At 40.8% G+C, this 26407-nt stretch overlaps 1 protein-coding gene across 4 annotated transcripts; it reads right to left on the bottom strand.

Moving 5' to 3' along the window:
* Positions 1-1150: 1150 nt before the first annotated feature.
* Positions 1151-24880, bottom strand: LOC107269066 (microtubule-associated protein futsch). 4 transcript variants are annotated; one of them, XM_015742511.2, is made up of 10 exons: positions 24804-24880; positions 21509-21603; positions 13391-13597; positions 12948-13283; positions 12499-12827; positions 4546-11734; positions 4130-4450; positions 2712-2935; positions 2446-2629; positions 1151-2279 (listed from the first exon to the last, which is right to left on the bottom strand). In XM_015742511.2, exons 2-10 carry the CDS (start codon positions 21548-21550, stop codon positions 1998-2000), a joined length of 9114 nt encoding a protein of 3037 aa, XP_015597997.1. In that variant the 5' UTR covers positions 21551-21603; positions 24804-24880; the 3' UTR covers positions 1151-1997. The 4 variants fall into 4 exon arrangements, with proteins under 4 accessions (XP_015597997.1, XP_015597996.1, XP_015597995.1 ...); XM_015742510.2 differs by lacking the exons at positions 21509-21603; positions 24804-24880 and adding an exon at positions 16731-17231 and having other exon boundaries at positions 4130-4447; XM_015742509.2 differs by lacking the exons at positions 21509-21603; positions 24804-24880 and adding an exon at positions 16731-17231.
* Between the last annotated feature and the right edge of the window lie 1527 nt (positions 24881-26407).

Here is a 26407-nt window from a genome sequence, read left to right on the forward strand (position 1 = left end):
GCATAAGGTGCGACTAGTATCCTTAATAGGTATTTTAACGATGTTACGTAGCAGAACTGTCGTTAAAACCTATCTGGAACTATAGAACTCCTCGAGAGCTATTGAAAAAGCCTATTGTTGAATCATGAAAACAACATTGAAAGTCAGCTCCTTATGCATACCTGCACCGAAGCATATGGTGCGACTAGTATACTTAATAGGTATTTTACCGATGTTACGTAGCAGAACTATTGTTAAAACCTATCAGGAACTATAGAAATCCTCGAGAACTATTGAAAAAACCTATTGTTGAATCATTTTTAAGAGATTTTAAAAAAGTGCGGTGCTGGAGCTGCCACCCGTGTAGCACCTCAATTTTTGAAAAATTCGAGTTTTAACGATGTTACGTAGCAGAACTATTGTTGAAACCTATCAGGAACTATAGAACTCCTAGTTAAGTGCGTAGCATGTACAACGCTCAGACACCAATTTTGGAAGTTCTTCAAGAAAGTATCGTTTGTACCTCTTTCCAATCAGTCCCCTTCGAAAGAGTATAGTCTCTAGTATATAAATATTTAAGAAATTGCGGTGCCAACTTCATAACCGTGTAGCACCTCTATTTTTGGAAAATGTTTCATGATGTTTCAATAGGTTTCAAATGTTTCAATAGGTTTCGAGGAACCTATCGACGGAGGCGATGATCACAAAATTCTACTGCTGGACTCGCCGCTGCGATTCAGCGCCATGTTTTTGGTATCGTCTAAAACCGTAGCGTTGTGCATCTCCCTACTCATCCCCGAATGCAGTGCCTACGCCATTGTGCTAGGGCCAGAGAATTTGTTCGTGCGTCAATTAAAAAAATCATAGGAATATTCTCTAAAAGCAGGTTAACCGTAACTGGTAAGACATGCTCCCTGCAGATGAATATCTGTGACTTTGTTTCAAGAACTAATTAATACTGGCCACAAATTTTTTGTTTGAGGCTGATGATCGTCATCGTGAAAATTATAATGCGGCATGCGGCGAAATAGAATAATCGCGTTTTCATAGAAGCAAAGTTGAAGAATAACGTCCCTTGTGGTTTTGTCAAGACTATAGAAAAAATGAGCAGGTATTTGTTATGCATTCAAGTTTTTTTTAAACAAATATTGCAGTTATACGTACACTCGTATGTTGATGACTATATTTTTCATTTATTATTCATTAATATGCATTCCGTACACCTGGTCCGCTGTAGAGACCCCAACAGACTAGACTTACATCAAAATAAAAACTTGTTTAGCTTCAAAGCAATGGCGCTTTATCATTACTTTAAAATAACCATAAACTATACGATATAGTTTATTAACCGACAACCTTATTATCGCGTTGTAAATTTATATATTGAGATCGGATCGTGATGAAATGAAAAATTATCACTGGAATGCTTCTAACATTTTTTCGTTGCTGCATTAAGGCCATTATTATAGTAATACATATTTACATTAGTAACAAAGCTACATTAATCTAGCTCCTCGCGATTATATTTTAGTGCACGTGATACGAGTACAATACTTAGTACATAATAGCAAAACTTACTTCGGTATAAGCTCAGAAAAAAATCACATATTATAGGACTCATATATAACGGTTAAAAAATATTCAGCGAATATCAATTTAAACCCCAGCGTCCACTTTGAAGGTATGTTTGCTCATTCGAACAATGCATTAAGTACACTCTCAGTGTATTTGTTCAATTGAACAATTCATTAGGTATACTCTCACTCGAGTGTTCGATAAAAATATATTTAAAAAATGCAAAATAATCTTCTGCTCATGTAAATTCGACTAATCGTCATTAGATGTTTAGGATAATCATTGAAGTGTATATATGTATGTACCTCTCGTACAGTGTTATCTATTAAGAAAAATATATGATAAACAGAAAGAGGTATCTATTCTGTAAAATGGATTAGAAATTTACGTATATAAAAATCAGTATAAAGGTATTTAAATAGCTGAACTCATTGCAGCAAGGCCTAACGCTTAGGTTTAGGGGGTGCTCGAGGATTTGGCTTGTTATGCAACATTGTTTCACATTTAGGAATGTGACGTTCGGCTGCACTTTGGTTGAATTTTCTTCCGCAATGTGGACATTGTATGTAATCGCTCGTATCACTCACAGGAGGCGGTGGAAGATCACTTAGCTTCCCACCAGCCGCCAGATGAGCTTGAACCTGTTTCGCAGATCTGATGGCATTGATGAAATCTTCATGTTTCTTTCGCCAGTTTGACTTCACTTCAGGTTTCTTATTTTTAGACTGAAAAAGACCGAATACACGTTGCCCATTATAATGCGTACCTGGCTCCCTCTTTGGCCTGTCTATTTAAGAGTGCGCGTGCCGAGAGTAAAATATTCTTTATCGCAAGGATACAAGTGGAAAGGACAGTGGTAAGGTTGGGACTTTATAATAAAAGACAACTTACGTCAGTTTTCTTGGATGTTCCTTTTCTAGCAAACGGCTCTAAATCGGTACCCTTAACACGAAACAGCATGGCGTCGAATTGCTTCCTCTTTTTCTGTCCAGTCTTTGCACAAATTTGCTCGTGAAGTCCTATTCGGTCCTGCGCGAAGCGGCGGCCGCATATCTTACATTCAATTAGATTGTCGCTAGAAGCAAGTGAAAGATATTTATTAGTCATAGAAATAAAAGATTAATTGAATGGAAGTACGTGTATAAAGTTTGACTTACTTGTTTACAGCCGTGCCACCACTTCTGGCAGAAGCTTTAGGGCCTGACGACGCTCTACCACGTGTCGGTGACTTAGACTTGGACTTTGTAGCCATTTTACCTTTGGCAATGGCGGAAGTCTGACCTCGTGCGGAACTGCTGCTGGACGCAGTGGAAAGCGAGGAGACTGGTCTGGTGTAAGGTGTAGCAGCAGGTGAACGTTGCGTTGGAGTTCCTGATAGCTTCTGTAGAAGGATCAAATCTCATATTAAATTATTCGCCTAGTAAACATTTCTTTACAGAACAGATAAAGTACCTACTGTGGAATGAGAATCATTTGCATTGCAAAATTAACAAATGTTATATCCAAGGAACGTCATTGATCTCAGAACGGTGACTCATGGAGGAATTTGTATTATTTAAAGAAAAAATGCATTTGGAAATTGTTACAAGGTAATTATTTAGGTTGGAGACATCGAGTGTTATTGACCGAAGTTACAGACGTGGGACACCATTTTATTTATCCGAATAATATGTGAAAGGCGTTTTTCTCGCGTTCATTTTTGTCGCCGCTGCACACTGCGTTTTTATGGAAACTATGTAGACAGGTATAGCGTCTGCATATATTATTTTCACTGGCAATGCGACGTTCTACTGTGCAGTGGAAAAATGAAACGTCAGGTTTCTGGAAAGCTTATGAGACTGTAACGTTAAACAGATGTACTATACAGTCGTGCTGGTTAGACGATGTGAAATGATATTTGAAAGAAATAGAGTTCACGTACAGTGCAGTTAATAAGGTATTGTCAAATTAATTTTATCATTTATAATCTGTGTAGTAAATGAATTTTGTCGTTCTTCTTTAATAGCAGAGTACATCGCGAATGAGGATCTCTGTACGCAACGCGTTATACGATGGTGATGTCAGCGGAGGAAGGTTAAAAAAAGGAACGTGAAAAGGAGAAACAGGTGAAGGAAGCCATAAAAGGCGTTGCGTGGGTCGCAGTGGACACGGAGGATTGCAGAGGACGTATAAAAAGAATTGGGATCAAATAGGTCGTCAAGAAAGGAAATTAGAGAAACAAAGAGTTTCGAGTCGGGTGGCATTCGGTGAATTTCGTAAGTGGTACTTTCGAAAAATCTAAATACGAATCAGGCTTGCAGTATGTTACAAAGGAATTCGTTGATAAACGAAGCATAACGTTAAAAAGAAATATACGAATTTCTTGGTTATTTAAAGACTCCCGTCATGCCACATGTCTTTCTCGTTCTGAAAATGCGTATCTCCTGTCTTTAATTTTCACGGTTTCTCAGCCGACTACGTGTCGCCGACAATGTTACACGCGGTAATAAGAGTTCGAACAATCGGGTTTGCAAGGCGCGCTCGAATGGTCGATGGAATAAGACCGAACAATGGAGCTTTAAAAGTTTAAACTCACTTCTGGGACTTGTTTTCTGGCTGGCGGCTTTCTAGCTGCCGTCGGACCGTTCTCCGTCGACTCGCCGAAAGCATCAAACTCCAGGGTGAAAGCTTCGCTTTTCCGTGGATTGAGCGGTAGAGCATCGCCATCCAATTTCCTCTCTCCTGCAGAGTTTTCTGACTGATAATTGTTCTCTCTGTTGGGTGCATCTACGTTGTCTCCTGTCTTTGGCACATTCGGTGTAGCTCTCTTGTTTCCGCTGGTATCCAAACTCCTTGCAGTACTAGATGACTTTCTGGTGGCTCGAGCTACCGAATTTTTGACTTCCGCTGAGACCAGCTAAAAAAATAACGACACACTTACCACGTAAATAAAATACACTTAAGAGATTCCTAGTAGAATTATTTTGTAGTTTGGTGAAATATTTTTCTTACCCTCGCTGCGACCTCGGGATTTTTCGTAGGTGACTGGGGAACACTTCTTTTCGCAGATACCGCAGGAGTTCTAGAATTACTGTCGACTCCTTTTCTCAATACTGGATCCGGACTGGGAGCTTTCGAAACCCTAAGGGCAGGTGCCGGACTTTTAGTTAGGGTTTCCTGTTGCTTTAAAGCTTTCGAATTGTTTCCCTGACGTTTAAGGTACTGTTCGTGCGGTATAGTGATTTCGTGAAACTCGCGAATGGACTGTCCTTTGTCATTCGATTCAGGACTTTCAGTGAACTCTCTGAATATTTTTTGAATTTTTATGCTTTTCGAGTGTTTAGACGCAGATTCTAAGGAATCTTCACTCTCGGTACGAGACTCTACAGCAAACCTTGCTTGATTTTTATTATCTGTACGGTACTTGTTTCGTGTATTGGTGTAATACTTGCAAGCTTCATCCAGAGAATCAGGACTTGGACTTTGATCACGATCAGTGTTACGCTCCTGTCCCGTGAAACTTTCGTCCCTGATGGTCTGTCTTGAGTATATACGCGCAGCTTCCAGGGAATCAGGACTTTCCGAACGGGAGTCCACCGCAAACGTGCTTTGGGAAATTCTGCAGGCACTTTTTGAACTTTTCACGTTATCTGAGCTTTGCGTGTGGGTCGTCTCGTATCTTGCATCAGAGCTTTCTTTATGTTTGTATTCTGCGTCCAAAGAGTCGAGACTATCTGAACGATACTCGTCGGTAACGTTTTTTAAAATTTTTGTTTTGGTTGCATCTTGATTTTTATCTTTTTTAATGAAATAGTTGCTCTTTAATGTCTCCTTGGAAAGGGAATCGGCGAGGTTTGATTTATCATTGACAGTTTTCAAATTGCTTCCTGTGGATTGACGACGCGTTACGTTTGGTTCTGTTGAATTGGTTATCTTAAATTTTTTATCACCATGCAAAAATAGGGGTGCGGTAGAGCGACGGGTTGATATTGGTTTGGTTTGCTTTCTTTTTAACTCGTGAAGATCCTTTTCTCGTGGAGAAGGATTTACCGAATTTTCCACTTGCAAATCTTGGTGCGATAATTTCCTATTGTTTTTATTCAAAATTTCTTCAACCTCTATGGACTGCTTTGCTTCCTTTGATTTTGGCGGCTTTACGGAGCTCTTTGCTTCATGGTTTGCGTTTCCTTCTCTCGTCAGACTGCTGGAATACTCGAAAAATACTGAGCTTGGCTTTTCTCGTTGAAACTTTGTTTCTACCTTTTTTTTTGTATTTTTACAGTGACTTTTTTGAGACGTCGTCGAACCCTTTGTCGTGACATCCTTGTCGTGATTGGATTTTAACCCTATTGTCTGAGAATTTTTAGGTTTCGATGCCATCCGAGTAATGGAAGCTTTCAAAACCCTTTTCACAGTGTCTCTATTGTTCTGAGCAATTTTGGAAATTATAGGTTTTGTCATTTTACGACCTGTCTCAATCGTTACCGATTTTGGCTTACGCAACGATTCTTTCTTGAAATCAGGCTCTTCAGGAATCGTTTTTCGTAACTGACCTTGCTGCTCCTTTCTTATCGATTTTCTAATAACTTCGATAGATCTCAACGGTGTCGCCGACTGTAATTGATGCGTCTTGAATCCTGCACGAGATACTGGTATTTTGGAGATTCTATTAGCACATTCCAAAATCTCAGACTTTCCTTTAATAACGTTGGTGCTTTTCAAATTTTTATCTATTCGTTGATTCTCGTGAAAATTCACCGTTCTCGGACGTACCACCTCGGTTTCGACTCCCGAGTCAGAATCTTCAAAGAGTTTACGTCTCCAGGATGGCTTTTGAATTTGCACAGAAGTACGTGCGAGTTCCACAGAATTTCGAGCTCTCGCAATTTTTCGCTGCTTCGACTCAAAATCTTGCAAAGGCGTATCCAATGCAGCAATCGATATCTTTCCAATTCCAGATTCAGGTGTTTTTTCGATCAGTTTTAAATTAATAATCGAATTAGCTTTTTCCTTCTTCTCGTCGCTAATGTTTTTACGAATCGGCTGTACTTCCGAGAGATACTTCTTATCATCCACGCGTACAATTTCGGGTATATTTTTTTCCTCGACTTTTCTGGTCGTCATACTCAACCGGTCGTTACTACTAGCACCCACTGGTTTCGCGTGGCCTTTTATTACCGTTACGGATTCGGATTGGTCTGTGTCAGTTGTGTCATTTTTAACTGCCATTCTTGCCTTTGGTGATTCTGGTTTTGGCATCAGGCCTTGCGCAACTCTAATATCGATCATATGATTATCGGCTGTATCAACCTGCACGATTTCCTGCTGATCCGTATCAGTTCCAATAGAATCAAAACGTCTCAAAGCAGATTCCACGGAATCGGTACTTTCACACTTAACTGGCGGTACATTATTTTTTATTTCTCCGGACCTTCTCATAATGTCCGGTGAACTCAAAACTTCTTCCTCTACAGGATACCTCGGATAAAGTCTCTCTATCCTAGAAGGATCCGGACTGGACACTATGTATGGCGTTTTCTTCTCATTGATTGTTTTTGTCAAGGCATCAATAAGTTTGTTCTGAAATGACTGTTCGTCCGAATCCACAATTCTTAATCTACTCGAAGACTGAACTTCCGGTTCTATTTTTTTCGATCGTTCAACTTCCTCGACCTTATACGTTTTAACTGTACCGCTTACTTTTTTATTCGTTGCGTCAGTCCTTGTTCTTTCTATAGGTTTTTCAGTTGCAGCAGAGTCTACGCGTTTTGATTTTCGAATAATTTCCAAATTTAAATTTGGCGGTCGAGATTTTCTTTTCAATCCCACATTTGCGATCGGACGTTCCGGGATCTTGTCTCCTATGTTTTTAACGTTTTCCAGACTTTCTACAGACTTTGTCGTATCTCTTCGTGACGTATTGATCTTCGTTACCCCTGAAGTCTGTTTCTTCATAGCCGATTGTACCAAAGCCGTAGAACGTAATGCTTTCGTGCTTGGCGCTAGTTTCAGTTTGGAATCCTTTGGAGAAAGCGAATCTTTAGAAACATTACGTGTTCGGCTATGTGTTGGCAAATTTTTTCCTACAGATTTAACTGTATGCTTACGTGAAACAGTTGCGATTTGTCGGGCACTAGACGCTCTACCATTTGCAGGCACGTCAGTCAGTCTATCCACTTTTGGCATATCGTTTACACGACGAGGTCTTTGAACGGGTTTCCTTATGGTGGCTTTAATGGAACGACTGACTTTTACTTCAGTCGGACGTTTCGAACTGGCTCCGATAGATTTTTCACGAATCGCATTGAACTCCTTGTCCGCAGCTAATTTTAGGCAAATTCTACTAACCGAATCTGTCTTTTGTTTTTGACTTTCCTTTTCGGCTACTTTTTTACTTATGCTCACTGCACTGCGCGTAGGTTTTGACATGCTCTCTGGGTTTTTAGATGGCGAAAACATCGCTTCCTGTTTCCTCACTATTTTATGCTCGGGCTGTTCCGGTTCCTTGGAAATGATTATGGGCACCGTTTCGAACTCTGATATTTCACGATCGAAGTTTATGGATTCAGAGGACATCGATTTGTGCTCGGGACTTTGTTCGCGTATTACTTTCTGCATGAGTTGCGGTGACTTTAGTATTTCTTGCTTATCTGTAGATTCGCTAGGAATTCTTACGAATTCTTTACCTCTTGTTGTTTCTGGACTTTTGGTCGGTACAGTTCGTGGCATTGCTACCGGCTGTTTCTTTATGGAATCAAATTCAACGGTACCGGAAAGTCTTGACGATGGTCGTTCGGAAGTCTCGACTTTTGGACTTTTACTTCGAGCAGCTGGACTTTTACGAATATTTGATCTTTCCTTGGTCATTACAATTTTTTTGTAGCTCATGGCCTTTTTGGCTGGCTGTTCCTTCAGATTGGTCTCCATCTGTCTGATCAGTTTGCTGCATATTCTGCGTCTTGTGCCAACGACCTTAGGTTTTGATACGATTCTCGTACTTTTTTTAGTCGGATCTACGGAATCTCTTTCAACATCTTCAATCGTTTTTTGCCGTTTTTGCTCAGTTTTTTTGTACAACGCATCTTCTTTTCTCTTTTTTAACCTATTGCCACCTGGCTCTATGAATTGATCCGTAATCGATATTTCTTGATACTCGGGAGTAAGTTCGGTTTCGTCAATATGAACTTCCTTTAAAACGTTACTTTTCCCATTGCCACGCGAACCGTAAGTGTTCTCCTGCCTTCGATCATCCATTGTGCGACGAGCAAGTTCGGCGGATATGAAACTTTTCTCAAGTTCTACTGGTACAGGGAGGGATACCGTAACTTTGGATTCGTCGCGACCACTTCTTTTCAAATCAGGACTTTTACCTCGCTTCGAAATATCTTTTATTTGAATTTTCGAAGCATTCGCTTTGTCGTACTTTGAAATTTTATCATGATTCGAGTTACGGTCGATCTTACCAGTTCCCGTATAATAAGCGTGTTTACTTTGACTAGCTTCCTGCTGCTCATAAATATCCGAATTCAGAACGGTACCTCTCTTCTTAATAGGTCTCCGTATTAAGAATGTCGAATGATCTTGAGCCGATTGTGTAGTCATATTATCAGATTCAACTTCGACAGCTTTCGATGGGCTTGCAGTCTTGGACTGCGTCTCCTTTGCCTTCACCATAGACTGCATACCTTTATTCGAAGTACTACTCAAAGCATCGGTGCTCCTTTTGGACACCGAACTCTTATCGCGTTTAATCGACTGATCTTCAACCAGTATCTCCTGACGATCGGTATCGATTTCAGACAAAATTGAACTCTTTGGACTTTCCTCATCCGAGCTGACCTTTATCTTGGTAGATTCATTACTTTTCATTCTCGCAGACTCATCCGTGGGCTTGCCACTCTTTTTTACTTCTTCTGATTCCAATCCACTCGATTTTAAGCTTCCTGATTTCGTGATAATGCCTTCCTCCAATTTTCTCGAAATTCCTGGACTTTGATTTCGTGCAACCTTACGTACGAGCTCGATCGATCGTAAAAGCTTACCGGTTCCATCGCACTTAATACTCGAAGAAGATTCTACGGTTACTTTGGACTTTCGAAACCTAGCAATATCTGATACCTCGCGCGACTTTATAGGACTGTCTATTTTATCGAGCAACTGCTTAGCTGAACTTTCTCCCCTGGTCTTTATGTCCTCATTACGCTCAGAATGAGGTATCAAACTTTTCGACTTGGAGGATGGTTTAGATTTACCTGGTGATTTTGGGATCACTTTTTTGTCTTTAGCGACTGATCCACTTTGCTTAAGATTTATTGTAATCTTCATTGTGCTATCTCTGCACAGTCTACGCACGGGTGAGGTTGGGCGTATCTGGATATTTTCATGGACATTGTTTCGTTCTCGTGGAGATATAACAGCAGTAGTTTTTTTATTTTTCAAATTACGTTCAATCTCCAGTTCTACGGACGATTCGCGAGATTTTTTTACATCGGTACTTTTTTGCGTTTTCCTGGTTTTCATTGTTTTATTGATTCTTGATCGAGTCGAGTCAGCGTCTACCGAAGAGCTTCGATTACGTTCAGACTCCAATTGTGTCAGGGTGTCTTTCGAAATTTTCTCAGTAGAATGTACCGGGCTCTTTTTCGAAATTTTTTTGGAAATTTCTATCGGCACCGGTTTACGCTCTTCTACGCTTGGACTTCTCGATTTTTTTATCCGTGCCTTAGATCGTGACGTTCCTTCCATCTCTGAAAGTTGCCTTTCACGTCCCAATGACTGATGAGTCTTGACTTTCATGTCCACACGTGTGATAGAACCTTTAGATCTCCTACCATCGGACATCACGTCTTTTTTTTCCTCAATTCTTTCAATTCGCACATCGTCCACAATTTCTTTGGGATCATGGCCACTTCCCACGTGCTTTAGCTTCTTTTGGCTAAATCGAGGAGTCCCACGCGATTGATTCAGGTTCTGATCTTGTCTCGAATCGCGGATCTTGTTCGATACTACAAACTTATCGATATCTCCCTCTGTGGTATTAATCTCTATAGAATCCCTCCCTTTAGTAACAGATTCTACTGGCGTAATATCCTCTTTATGATACCTGATCTGTTTGCGCGAATCCCTATCAATTTTTTTTTTCGCGTTCTCAGATATCAAGGTTTTCCGTAATTCTGTTTTTTCACTTGGTGATATAGATTTTTCCGATTTCTTTGTCAAATCTTTCAAAGCCGTTCTTTCAATGATATCCGATTTTTTTTCTATGCTTTGACGTCGCATAACCTTTTTAACCAATTGAGCAGAACGCACCATTATATCGGATTTGAGATCGTTAGATCGTTCCACGGAATCACGACGTCCTGTATTGGTTTTCATACGTGTAATAGAATCTTTAGAAACTCGACGTTTCGCAGATTCTGGGGTAGTAGCTCTTCCGGATGAGGACTTTTCCATACGCGTATAAGATTTATCAACCGCCTGAACAGTCCTACCCTTATATAAGGATTTAGCAGTATGCCGACTGGATTCCCTCGAAATGATATTTTTCGAAATTGCTCCAACAACTTCCGGACTACTGCTAATTATTTTCGATTTGACATTCCTCGCCGTATCAATCTCATGCTTGGACTTTATCCTCGTAGAATTTATATCCCGAGCATATGACCTTTTACCTTCGTTAACTTTATCAGATTTTCTAATGACAGTGATCTTCGAAAATCCTGGCTTTCGCTTTTTCTCAATTATTTCTACACTACCAGTACCATCAACCTTCACAGACCCTACAATTTTACCGTCACTCACAGTACGTGATTCTGTTTTCTCAACAGCGAAGCTCGTAGGTTTTCCCACGATTTTCACTTCCCTCTCGTTAAACCCGGTTCTCGTGAACTCTCTGTATCCTGACTGCACTCCGGCAGTATCCGAACGTCTACATTGCCTCTGAACGGTACGAGGCTCGTAAAGCGTCGCATCGTCTTTTTTCGGGGAATCAAAAATATTCTCCGTTCTCAACGTAATCCGTGTACCGGCCTTGGTATCCTGAGATATTTTCGGGCTTTCGCTATGCGCTTTCGTGGGTTTTGCATTTTTCGAAATGACTTCGGGCCTCGTGCCTTCGTTACGTTTACGAGTAGGCCCTTCGGATCTTCCGGTTTTCATCGTATTCACCGTCTTGGTAATCCTCGTAGACGCAAGGGGCTCTCTGAGAAACCATAGGCGACAAGAGTAATTCGATGATCTTTTAAACGAATCAATTTCCATCGCCCATTTTAGTCTAGATTCCAAAGCCGGTTAGAGATGGCGTTGATCGGGATTTGTATGGAGGGAAAACACGTGTGATGTCCGATGTCATTCGTTATGCTTGCATCGAAGCGTTCTGATGTCTGTTAAGTTGTCAAGTGTGATTGCGGTTAACAATGAGGAACACAGTATAGAGCTTCGATTTCGCTTTATTGTCATCGCATCGGGCAAGAACGATTAAAGAGAAGATATTAGCAGTAGGTAAAAATGATTCTCGAACTTATCGTATATCATCCGCATTTTGTCGGATGGACACACGAGTTTCGAGTGCGAAGCCCGACGACGGATTATTCATTATTTATTATTTCGCATATTCTCAGATCGAAATAGATATATCGAAAATTATGCCATTTGTTACTATGCGGATGCATAGTTAACCTTAGAATGCATTGTTAAGGGGATCACGAGAAAGTCTAGTATGTAGTCTTATCAGGAGAAAGACAGTCCCCTTTATAATTCCCACGATAAACATAAGTGTCAGAGATTAGCAGCGGCCATAGTGTAGCTGAGAAAGTTCAGGATTTTGCGAAAAGACGTGTATGACCAACAACTAATATTTACGATGAAAGAATTTTCATTAGTTTTTAATAATAATTACAGAGTCCTTGGTCCTACTTCGGTCTTTTGCAATTTCATTAATTCACTGATTAAATTATCAAATCTTACCTGGAACTGGTTCCTGCTGGGAACATCGGCTCGGAACGTTTCCTCGTGACCGTGCCGGTGGTCGTCGTGCTATTGGAAACGTTGCTCTTCCTCGCATTTGCATTCTTGAACCGTTCCAGTCTCGCCTCCGCCTGAGAGATCTTCCTGGTGGGCGCCCTTTTAGGCAGCTTATCCGGTACGTCGAGCATCAATTCTTCCGGAAACTGTTCACTCTCCAGGTCGTTGTCAATGCGATACTTCATCGTTTTGTCGAAGTTCATCAGATGGACCTTAGCCATCAGTCGGTTTCGCTGTATCGTGTCGTCATCGAGTATCTCCTCGATATGAACCTTGAAAATGAAAAACAGAACAAAAGGATTCCAAACAATTAGCCACATGGATAATCGTGTGTATTTGAAAATGAAAATGAAAAAAAAAAGTGTACATTTTCCCATCACACCGACACCCACCTCATTACGATTGGCATTATGGTGATTCCCATTGGTATATCGTTTATCATGGTTCTCGTTTCCAAACTCGTCATCGTCACCAAAGGATTCGTGGGTGACTTCCTCGTGATAAGAGACAACAGGTTTACCTCCGTTAACGTTGCTATTGACATCGGCACGAGCAACGCGTCTGACGGTTACCGAATGATGATTCACTGCCGCGTTGCTACCTTTTCCTGGTGCATGACCGTTGCTGGTCACCTGCTTCTTGGGTTTGTTATCCAAAGGCTCTAGAGGATAACTCCTGTCGATTCCCTTCACGGTCGTTTGTCGTCGTTCGTCGAACATTTGTCTCACCTGGCGATGATCGGATCATATTTTTATTCGGTCAGATAATCGATTTTCGCGCAATTATTTAAAAGCAGCGATATCGCCTTGATAATCGATACCGAGCTGATCATCACCTTTCCGCCACCTTGTGAAGTGGAGCTCGAGTGGGTGGTGGTCGTCGTTCTGCTGATCGTTTGATGACTCACCGATGAACTATGATTAGAACCGGTCGATCCAGCGCTACCTCTCTGCACAACCTGGTAGGCCCTTTGCTGTTGCTGATCGTAAAGCTGCAGCAACTTCTGCTCCTTCTCCTGAAGTTGCTTCTGCTGAAAGCGAGCCTGCAACATAGACGGCAATTTCTTCAATGACATTAGCCATTGATTATACCTATTTCGTAATTTCAATTTCAGCAACAGTCACCGACCATATGTTTTCACTTGTACTGGCAGTGTTGCTGCCAGTTGCCAGAATTGTCAACATCGGATTCAGAACTCATGACTCGTCAGGAATTATGCATGACTCTGTCCACGTATGTCTACAAGCTCGGTGGTACACCATAGGTTGTACCAACCGTATGTGCCATGCGGTTACTATACGCTTAGGGTACGTGTAAACCTCATCGATTCTTCTAACCTACATTTTCCGGAGGGGTTAGTAAACTCATTACCGCGATAAAATATCGTACATTGTGAGAACTAAGGAAGAGAGAAGATCCTGAGAGGTTTATTGGCCACTCTACAGTAGACGCTATTTATTGGCTACCACTTTTCGCTGAACTCTTACCCAGCAATATATTTTAGAAATACCGCAAAATCGTGGCATCGACTTTTCGTTAATGAAATTTGCGGTCTGACTATGTAATGATGTATAGTGCGATTAGAAAGCACGTGGGACGATTATAATTCTATTAGTTCGATGGGTTTCTATGCTAATTAATAATTTAGTGTATTCGGGTGTAATCAATATCGATTTTGGAAACGATCGGATCGATTCGTCATTTACATATCGTGCATATAGGTTTATATACAGCGTATATATTCTATACAGCGTATATTAATACAGATCAATGTTAGCATTGCAATTTATCAGTTGCAAGTTTGTCCTACTTCGATGACATAACGTGCAGTTCTGATTATATATATTTTTATTTTTTGTGAATAGTCATTTATATCAGCTGATTTTCTACGTAAGTGTTATTTATTATTTTACTTTTAATTTAATATAGAAAAACGTCATTCCAACTGCCACCTTGGCCATAAAATTATTACATTTGATATCGCAAAATACGAGGGATGATTTGGGAATTAAAAAATTTAACTATTTATCATTTTTCATGAATCATTCTTATGACGTATCGATAGTGGTATGTCGTTGCGTAATACAGGGGAATAAAATGAAAGTTCGGGGTCGATAATCGATTCGACCAGCTCTGTCCACTCCATATGCATGTATTGTCTATTTTTTTACGGCATCAAATATGTATACTTCTGTGTCATTGATCCCTTCTTGACGGTATATTATTTTTTCCAATTATGCGAACTGATTAGTATTCGCACACCCAGAACATAGAAGAAGGACCTGAGCTACGAAAAATCGCGATCACCCCTCGCATCCGCAGCGAAAGACTTCGGGAGTAGAAACCGACCGAAGTCGAAAAATCCTGGAGAGTTCAAAAAATACACTCACAACTTTCATCACTGCCCAGAATAATCCGAAACTCGAAGCAGGTTAAGTGTAAAGAACCATATTCGTCACCGGAAGTGATCCTGGTTAGCCGTCGATCCCCGCGCAGTATTTCCAACGGAGGGTGATTAGAAGTTAACAGGTGACTGCAAGTGCAACTATTCGCCAAGTGAAATGGCACAAGGGAACTCATGCTTGACGTGACCACTCCCCTAGTGAGCGCAGTAAAGGATACCGACGCCAACCCATGACTCCCCACCGTTCAAACTGTCTTGGCGTATTTATTAGTATTTGACAGTGATACCAAAATGATATATCACAAAGAAACAGAGAAATAGGTAACTCGAAGGAAGAATGGGTCATGATCAATGCGGGACACTCAGACTGATTTGATAAAAAAGAAATCAAATCTGATTGCTTAGAGATACATTCAAATGCGAATTGACTTTGTTCCAGTTGATTGTATCAATTGACCATAGTGGTATAATATCGCTATATTCAATACGCAGATCGGTTTTTGTTTCGGTCAGCTATGGTTGGGCCCGAAACTAGTCAGTTTAAATAGACGGGAAAAATAATATTGAAACTGTCAGGTACTTATCAGTGACGGGCACTATGCAGGCCCAGTGCCAAGTCCCAGTGCCAAGTCCACGGGCACTATGCAGGCCACGTCCAAGAAAAGTGTAGAAGCAAGAAATCCCGATTGAATTAACATGCAGCTACTTCATATAATTGTTCCCAATCAAGATAAGATCCACGTCACGTCTAACATAATAGAAGCGTATAGCACAAGAGCTAATCATAACTCAAGATCTTTCCAGTGACTCGGATCATTTTTCATCTGATTCTTCTGAAAAAGATCCAAGATTCGTTTTATTGCCAGATGAGTCAAAGGCCAGGGAAGCTGCTTCGACTGGTTCTTAAAAAGCTCTGACTTACGCAGAATCACAGGACGATTAAAAAGAGTAAGTACCACCTTCGATAAGCACGGTTTCTCTCTATTATAACCAGATGACCGAGCACCGTTCTATTGTTATAGCGAATCAAGCATGAGCCAGCGACTTCAAGGTACACTGCCCTCCGCCATCAAGACAGGACGAAAGTGACGCCAGGCCTCGAAGCTTTGCTTTTATTTCCGAAAATATCCTACGCCACTGGTTCGTGCACATCGTGCTACCCGGGTCCATTCACCTTGTCCTTAACGGAGGCTTCGCTTATAGATGGCTATGCTAGGAGTCGTATACCATTTCATGAGGCTTGTGCTGCTTTTGATTGATGAGCTGGTGGCGAATGTGGAATGATCGAAGGACAACTAAGAGAGGAGATAAATAAAAAAAAAAAAGTCAATGAAACCCGTACCATGTAACGGGGTCGCCGTATCGATCGATTTCGCAAGATGTCCTACCAAGACTGTACGTATCTACTTCACTTGGATCATGGCTTCTGATCTGGCTTCATCCCGCACACAGCGTCTGACAGTTTCTGCTCTCAGCGTCCTCGCATAGCTGAGAGAGAAAGAGAGAGAAAGAAAGACTCTCCCTATAAATGGTCATGTGTGTCAGAACCGCCACGTATGCGCAGCTTGGACCTAAGTGAGTGAACTCATGATATAAATGGAGAGCACACTTTGCCATCTGCTACCTGTCATTAACCACGTCTGTGTAACGCTTAATGAATGCATGTGCGTTAAATTGATGTTTTTGAGAATCAGGTAAATTCACTGACTAATCCTTATTAAATGGTATAGTTATTAAGAGCTATAACTGAATTTATTAATGCACTACCAACCATGCTGTTTAGATTCGTAATGGCAGATGCGAGTCCTTGTGCGGCCCAGGATGTGTCTACGTTCATCGAAACTCCACGGGCTCCAAGAGAATGTGATCTAATGGACATTTTTTTAGGACGACACCTCCCGTCCAACGATGAAATTTTGTCAGACGATTAAAGAGACTTCGTATTGATGACGCAGAGGATTGACATCACTTCCGTCAATATATATACTATCGTCGGCGCTGCCATTCATCGATTCTGCTTCACTCAACTTTATAGTCAAGAGACTCGATCGTGTTTCGCGTCAAGTACAAGCAACCGGCGGTATGGCTGTTTACGCGAGACGTAAATCTTTGTGTTAATCGTTAAAACCGGAAGTACGTCGTTACAGCATCTAGTTACATACCGCGTCCCTTGTTTTTAGTACACGTTATATTAATATTTCCGCGAGATTTCTCGCGCGGCCATACTCGGTCATTCTTAACGCATAAAAATTCTTAGAGCAGTGCTCGGTCTTCTTTTTTCTTTAATTATACCAGCTAGGCTCGGATAATAAACGTGCATCGCCAGCGCTCCATTAGTAAGAAACATAAACGTAACTATAGCGAGTATCTGTATTTATGCGGGTACTCAACGGCTTTTTACAGTTACACTATTGTTTTACGGCGATACCTTACAGTATCATTGCGTGCACACATGTGGCCAAGCGTATCGATAACACGTAGCTAAATTTACTTGAAAATCGCACGACGGTCTCGATCGATAAGTCACGAAGCAGAAGAACTCTTAATGCGCTGTGAAATTAGTAGCGAAGGATTAAACCGTCTGACTTCGAACAAAAGATTTTGTTATTGCATCACTTTCAAAACCACCAATTAGTCCAGGGAGAGTGATGTTTAATGAGTCTACACTGAACCACGGATTTTTTAACGAACCCTTTCGTTCACTGTTACGACGAAAAAAATATATGGAGAAGTCGAATAATCAGGGTATAGGCTGCTCCATAAATTGCGTCACTTCCTCTTTATTTTCGTTTTAATGTTTCTTATCGGCAAGGTTCTTGCCAAGTAAATGGCCAATTTGATGATGAACTATGACCCGTTGAGGGTTGCTATCACAACTGCGTTGCTAGCAACCCTCAAGGCGCTCATGCTTTCTCCATGCCGCATGCGCAGTGGCTTCTATCCTTTGAATACTTAGGGAAACTCTGTCGGTCAGTCCAGTAAACTCTATAGACCGATGATAAATATTTAAGTACATCGTATAGCCCTTAATAATTTTCTGGAAGATCACGTAGGTAGCTTGCCATTGATTTTAGCGCTCGTGACGTTAGCATACTGCCTTTTACACATTGTCATATTGATTGTTACAATCCAAATGAGTTATTAATAATTGAGGAACGAGTGTCCAGCACTGAAAACACGAATACACGGATATAAATGAATAGTCAGATTGGACGTATTGAAATGATGATGGCAATTTTTTCTACAATACATTATTCAGTGCGATAATATCTTATGGAATACTAAAGCTCAGTTATCGGCAAACGCGGTAATGTCGTAAAGGCAGTCTTATATAAGTATTCCATCATAAAGTAACCGAAGCGATTTACTTGATGCGAGTGAAGGTCGGTTTCTATCGATGTGTTGTAACAGTCCCACCTAACGAAGGGTTCAAGGTTCAAGGTTCGAAGAATTCGCGCGATAGTTCATAAAGTTCCACGAGTCCGTACAATACATTATTCCATGACAAAGGGAGTAAAAAAGAGTCGTTACACAAAGTCGAAAAGAAAAGGAAGTATCATATATAAATTTTAACTCCACCAACACATTAAATTTATTCCTAGCACACGCCATACTTCATAAAACATGAAAAAGGAGTAGAAATATACATTACTGAATTCTCACCGCATAATTAATCAACTCGAACACCTCGCTTCATCCGCCAAAACAATGGCGCCCACATGTTTTTCCACACGTTTACACAATTGCGTATACCCACGAATTACCGACCTTGCTGCGTAACATACGAGCAAAAAAAATGACCTAACCATCCCGAGAGATGCTGCCCACCGACATAAAAATTATATAATAGCTTCGACGTTAGGTGCAAGCCATAATTTAGCACTATTTACGCAGAACAAACTTTCCAGTATGCTGCACCCAATTTGTCCAGAGTATCATGATGACTCAAAAGCCAAGATTCTCCATTGTACCATTCTGCTCAAAATACAACCAAGAGGAACACCTAGCGCTGCATGCGATTAATCGAAGCAAGTGTTTCGGATCGTAAAACATATAATATAAAACAGCCTATTAAATTGAACATACTGCGCAGACAGTGTTATGCATGTACACACATGGGATGCATCCAAGTGCATAAATAAAATGGTGCACTGGCAATGCACCAGCAAATAAATTTCTCACGTGATAGCTACCAAGATATACAGTAAGGATGCCGAAGAAGATCTGATAGCGAACAAGGAAAAGATACAGAGTAAATAAATCGGAAATGTGGGTTTAGAGTGAAGTTTGCCACAGGCACGTCGTTGATCCCAGCATAAATAATTGATGAGGAGTTAGCAACGTCGCAGGTACAAGTATGTGCCGAGCGCGGTCATCAAGGTAGGAGGGTAACGAGTTCAATTTGTAATTGTAATTTTAGAACGTAGTCCTATGGCCAGTTACTCGAGGTAATTACTATATTTGGTCTTGTTGCAGATGTATTCGGAACGGGAGCCGTGTAATAGATACTCTGGGATATCTGGCTGTACCGTATACTATACCAGCTATGCTGATACCAATGATAGCTAATACATATTGGTCCAGGTGTTAATTGGAAGAGTCGATTTTCGGCATAACGTCTGGTTATCACTGTAGATACAAATTGCGTATATGTGAAATGGTATTGGATAGTGTATGCATTAAACTATCATATGAATTCGGGTGGATCGATTTTTTGACAAGTGGGTGGTGTTGTATGAAGCTGTCAACCCACGCGAGATAGTCAATATTCGGCTCGAGGCAGGCTGTCACACTCTGAGATGGTAGCGACACGGTGTAAAGGTATCCTAGACACCCACGTGGTGCTCAAGCGTCAACCTGACTCATTCGATCCTTGATGAATTAGCATATCGGTGCGATGCGTGCCAGTATGTAACCTATGGGATAGTCATGCATTGTGTACAGAAGTATTAATATTATTTGAGAAAGTTCTTTCGAGTAAGTCTCCATTGACTATTCCCACTGTATAAAACATATAATACCTGGACAGTCTAAGCTATGTACGCTATGTACAGTATAAAATTAGCTCGTCGAAAAATCTGCCAAAAGAGGATTATCATTATGACTTTCTCTGACGTAATATAATCGCACGGTGTCTTGGTGGTTTCTGATTGACTGTCAGGTTCAACGGAGATCATTGATTTACTATTTAAACTATGATGGAATGAAGTTTGGTGTCTCTACTGTTATATGCACTATACGGTTCGTGGGATAATTGTTCTGGACGGTAGTAACAAGAGTAGGTATGAACTCACTATGGGCAAAGCATGGAGTTCGAAGACGGAGGAAATGACGTCACAACATTATGGTTACAATCCCGACAGTAAGTTGCGGTTGACAAGCCAAGCGTCTACGGTCTACCTTCCCGTCTCTTATAGTTTCGTTTCGTTCTACTCAAGACGGCTCTCTCTCTCTCTCTCTCTCTCTCTCTCTCTCTCTCTCTCTCTCTCTCTCTCCTTCCCTCCCTCCCTCTCCCTCCCTCTCTCTCTCTCTCTCTCCCTCGTCTTAATCCTTTCATCTCCGTTCGAGCTGCTCTCCTTTTTCTCCTAATTTCTCTTATTCTCCCCTCAGTCCTCCGACCGCCAAATTCCCTTTGTTGGCCAGACAAATTAGGTCAAGTACCTTCTGCCGCTCAAAACTTGAGCACTGCTCGTAATATTATTACTGGCTGCTTGCACGGAAAACAGACTCGGCGTTCATTGCTCGGAGTGAGCAGTGAATTTGCGCGTACAAACGTCGTTAAACAGCCTCTCGGTAGGGTAGAGAAATTTATTTAAAAAAAAGAGCAATTTCGTGAGCTCATAAAAAAAATGAAAGATTTACCCACAGACGTTAAATAATTCAGTTACGGGATTTCTTCACGAGTTTTAATATCTATTTGACCTTGACATCATCGTTACTTATAATGATCCCGTGATCTTTTTCTCCATCCTACATCCATCGATCCTTTCGACTTATTTGAATCTTGAATCCAAAGACCGTAGCCATTTGCGCTTCGACGAACCGTGACGGAATTGATTTTGGGTCCAACGACACGAGAGAAACTTTGATCTATCGATCTATACCAGTTGACACGCAGGATATATACATACATATACATAAACGTGGGTCGTTACCTAGGTCGTACTAGTCAAGGCAAGGTGCCATATAGGTATGCACTACGTATAGCTATATGGTATCGTACGTGGGCCAACGTAACCAGCACTTCCTTCGTAAGGCCAGGTAGGGGATTACGGATATAGCTTGTCAAAAATTCAGAGAGATATTCGACTGGTTTATCCCTTGATATAAAAATGGGATTTAACATTGTCCACTTTGCATCCCTGCGAATAACATGTCACACGAAATGGGATCTGAGATTGCTCCCACTTCTTCATTCAACTTTGCTTCGCCTACGTAACCGTAATATATTACATATTGTTCGTCGCGTGGGATTATCCTCCCTCATCCGTATATTAAGATCACCTTGGATGCTGTGTGAAAATTGGACAGAATCGTGGCGACTCTTACCTGTAGCATTTCTAGACGAGACGACGCCTGGGGCGCTGCCATTGTGCACCTTCGATCGCTGTCTGACCAATCAAGGGCTGGTACCCCTGGCTAATCTGAAACCATAACGTTCACGTTACCAATATGCATATATAGGTATATTTCTTTGACGTTTATGAAGAAACGTCGCAAGGATTCAGTATACCATATATATTATTTACTTCCATAGTCATTTACTGTACCGGCATATTCTCTATCGTAAGACAGCTAAAGACTGTGTCGCGCCTACGCTTAAGTCGTATAAGAAATAATGACGCAGAGCAATCGATCGATAAGTAGTTAATCCTGTGTAGGTCAGACAAGATTATATTAGAATTGACGTAAAATTTTTTTCGAACCATTTTTTTTCAACTTTGAGAATCGCTGCCGGGGATGACGAACCACCCTAGGACAAGGTGTGGCTTACGTCCTGTACTTTTTAACGCTTAATGACGTCATTATCTAAATTAAACCGTGCTTACACGACAGTGGGTAGGGTACCTCGCGATTGCAGTAGCGCCTTAAAAATATATATATATATATACATACTATATATGTATATTGAATTTCGACACAGTCCACTGCATCCAAAGATGAAAATGAGAACTTGAAGGATGTTTGTGAGTATGGATTTTCAATGCTGTCACACGCGAAGTCAGGTAAGATTCAATCAGCGAGCATTCGCTCATCCAGACTATCCGTCATCTTTTTATTTATTGGGATTGGTTATAGTTTATCGATATAGATTGTCCGAAAATGAGGGAGACTGAGTAAATGTATATTGACCACCCACGTACTTTTATCTTTTCACGGTAACGGTAGGTCCGTATCTGGAGTGATTATTATGAGAGAAAAAATTGTTTACACACACTTATATATATATATATGTATAAAATACAGATACGTGACCGTAATGAAATTCACCGTTATTTCACCCACGCGTTGTCCTTTTTTAAAACAACGCAACGTTTACCCGGTGAGCGAATCAGAAAGTTCTTTGATTCCGTTAGGAATAAAATCTTTTATGTATATTATCAGTATGTTTTATATAGGTAGGATTAGCTAGGATAATTTGATATAGATATAACTGGATGTTATGGACACCAAACGAATATAAACGAACATTTTCTGGCTACTGTCATTTTTTAAACTCAAAATGTCATATATCTTTTCTGTATTAAATAAAGAGTCGAAAAAAGAATTCCCTGAGCCAGCATGAGCGGCACGCAGAATGCTTGTGAGTTTGTTGAAGCAAATGGCTGGACTTTACGCAAAATTTATCAGGGTGACTCAGAACGTGCTCGTGATGTAACCGTGGCCGTCTTTTATGGCGAATAGTACGAATGGAAGGTTGAATGGTTCGTCATAAATTATTGCGTTGCAATGAAATGTCTTGGCGAGGTATATTAGTAGGATGTAGACATTTTTTATCGTCAGTAGAATATATACTATAATAATATTAAAAGAAAAAGAGAAAAAAAAAAGAGCACCAAGAGATTTTATTAAAATTATCCAAAGAAGGAGAGAAATGAATCCAGACTTATTGTCCCAAACCTAACCTTTAAGTCAATCAGATAAAGTATTATTGTGGCCTAGAGCAAAATTCATAATACCAAGAAGGTCGCGTTGGATTTAAGTAACAGTTCAAATATGGCTCGCTTTCTATAATTACGCGTCGTACTCGCATGACCATTTATGAACGGAATCATCGAACGAATAGGTCTGCGAATGTCTCTATAATCGCACGTGACCAGGGTCGTCAGTTTGGTAGCGTCGCGTTGGTATTAGGTAAATCTGTGCATGACGAAAATGTCTCTTTAAACGAGCAAGTGTCCACACATGGTATGCATATGGGTTCAGGTCTCTCTGTACCGTGAAAAAAGAAATTCTCCCGACACACGTATATCACAAAGGGTAACAACAAAAATTTTCAATAGAAAATTTCATCGTTGACTTATTCTGTAACCTGGACGTACTTTAAAGTACCCTAGAAACTGGTAAACACGAACGACTTCAAAGTGCCTGCAGGTAGTTTCATTGCGAGCACCTGGAGACTTGGAATAGCAAGTTAAGATAAGTTCACACGGCACAGAAAGTTTGCACCTACGTCCAAGACTCGTGGGGCAACTTACATCCCGTGGACCAAATGCAAATGCACGACCGACTTAATGCCAGCATTGTTCCTGCGTAATGACGCAATTAGGTCGTCGCATCTTGGATGCAAGACAGTGACTTGCTGGTAAGGCCAAGGTTCTTGACACTTGCCGGTTGATCCATACCCTAGAACTACACATGGGATAAAAATGACTTCACTGTTACTCTTTAGTTTCTAGATATTTCTTGAAATTTAAATATTTCAGATCTGCTCTGTCACGTTAATTCCAATTGATGCTGCTACTAGACGGTCACAGTTACCGTCTGGCAGGTGTCTCTTAGCAACGGTAGAATTAGCAAGAAGATAGTCAGTGTCAAAAGTATCCCAGTGAGTACTGAATGATGGACTGTGGTAATAAATTGTTCTAGGGTTAATTCGTACTGCCCGACAAGTCCCAGACATATGTAAACATGGACATACGAGTACTTGAGAATTTATTAATAACCAGCGCATGCCAAGTGCGTGTCTCCACTTAAGAATTGTTATAGTTTGAAGTAAGGCGGGGAGGAGTGATTTTTTTTTGATTGCACGATAAAATTAAATAAATAATAATTGCTCTCAACGTCTGTAGAATCGCTTTGCTAAGTTGAAGATCACGCTAGTCTCTATTGAAGGCTACCCTCGCGTGAGTTAAACTATCTTCTCTTTTTCCAGGATTACGCGAATCATCGTGGGAACACGCTTGCCCCTAGATAATTCAGTTTACACGTTGGGATCTCAGAGGAAAAGAGGTAAACGTCAGGGAAAGAGCAACGCGAAAATCGTGCCGCAGAGCTACAGCTAGTCGATCACGGAAACGACTCTGATGCGTTTGCTCCTGCGCAACGAACTTTCGTATGAAACCAGCAGAGGACTATACCTATATACACTAAACAGGAAACTGCACTATAATACCCGAATCAGAATTAATTACCCAATTAAATCTTGCTCATCTCTCCGATTCCAGGTGTATCGATCGTCGATACGAAATTTTGTGTACCAAATGCAGTATCGATCAGCCAATTAAATTCTGTACAATTATACACTATAACAGTCAACAGCTAATCGAAGTCTAATGGAGGACGATAGGCAAAAAATGGCTCAACATTTAATACAGAGAGAGAGAGAGAGAGAACGACTAACCTTTGTTTAGAAAAGCTCCTGTCAAGAACCACAGGTGATTAAAAAGCGTCCTCCCGAATAGAGGACCGTTGTAGCACTGACAGCTTGGCCGTCCCTCTCTCCTCTCCTACTTACTCGCCCTCTCTCCGTACCGTTCTCCGCGTCCTCTCTTCCTCACTGCCTCTCTGTCACTCTACTGACGTAGTTACTGATCCTCTCTCTCTTTCCCTCTGTAGGTACTCCCTTCTACAGTGGACTCTGCATATTCCTCCCGTAGGGTCTATAGGCACAGGAGAGGAATAGTGGACGTGGTCGGACACGGAAAGGGTAGTCAGACTTTAAGCAGGAGGTTATCAACCTGGAGATAACGCGGATCTGCATGTATTCATCATTCAGTGTAGTATCCCTATATAATATTCCTGGGAGATGCGATAAGCGTATCGAATCACGGCTTATTATCAGTTACTTAGAGATAGTAGGACCGTTCTCCATTTCGACCCATTGGTCTGAGATAATTATCCCAACGTCATACGCACATTGGATACACTCTGTATGCTACAAGTAAATAAGGATAATTATCCGTTTAAGAAACTATCATTAATTGACATGATCAAGAGACTATTCATTTATAATTAACGGGGATCGTTATACGTGTATTCGCATCACGATTGAACGTGGGCGTTAAGTAATTCTACCGAAGTAAAATGTTTTTGCCGTCATTAGCAAGGACTTTGTAGCCATTTTTTGTTCTTGTAAAGAAGTTATACTTCAAGCGACACAAAGTCACGACAGAACCTTCATACCTGGTGGGATTTGCAGTATAGGTATCTAAGTCTCTTATATCCCTGTAGTATAGGGCTTCGTCGGCAGACGTTGAAAATCGTATATGGGGATCTGCGAATTTTCGATCGGACATTATTCTTCGAATATCTATGCATATCTAGAGAGTTTATCTCACCGAGTGATGCATAGCTGTAATATATCTGTATACGTATATGCGGATATTCAACTTCCTACTCGTATAAACTACCCTTCTTTGGCCTATAAGCTGGCCTAAATTTGTCTAGAACGTTTCTACGTGCCAGAGGCTACGCGACGCCTTGCCTATACACTCCAAAGAGTATAATGGGTTATACGAATGTGTAAATACGATTTGCATAGCCATTGCTATACATGGCGCTGAGATTCGAAACCGTCTATTATTATAAGACGTGATTCACGTCCGTGTAGTTCCTTTCATTTTTCTTTTCATTCATCTCTTTTGTTTTCTCTCCGGGTATCTATCGACTCTTAGGCATCAAAAATTTACGTCTCAAAGCATAGACGACAAATTTCTATCCCTCTTACGTTTATATAATAAATTCGTAATCCTTATCAATTACGATCCTTGCTCTTACGGTTGAGCCGAGTCAATCGAAATACTTATTTATGCATGTAGGCTTCTACGTATATATGTATTATATAATATTACTGTTTACGCGAGTCTATCCAGTGGGCAGAACGCCTTCACTCGACGTTATGCTTCGAATGAGATCTCAGGGAGCACACGTGTATAATCATTACGCTTAATGATATTGTAATCATAATCATATACTATTCTCATTGCTTACATTATTACCAGAATC

This window comes from Cephus cinctus, unplaced genomic scaffold (genome assembly GCF_000341935.2).
Source record: "Cephus cinctus unplaced genomic scaffold, Ccin1 Ccin1_scaffold0597, whole genome shotgun sequence".
Classification (NCBI taxonomy): Eukaryota; Metazoa; Arthropoda; class Insecta; order Hymenoptera; family Cephidae; genus Cephus; species Cephus cinctus.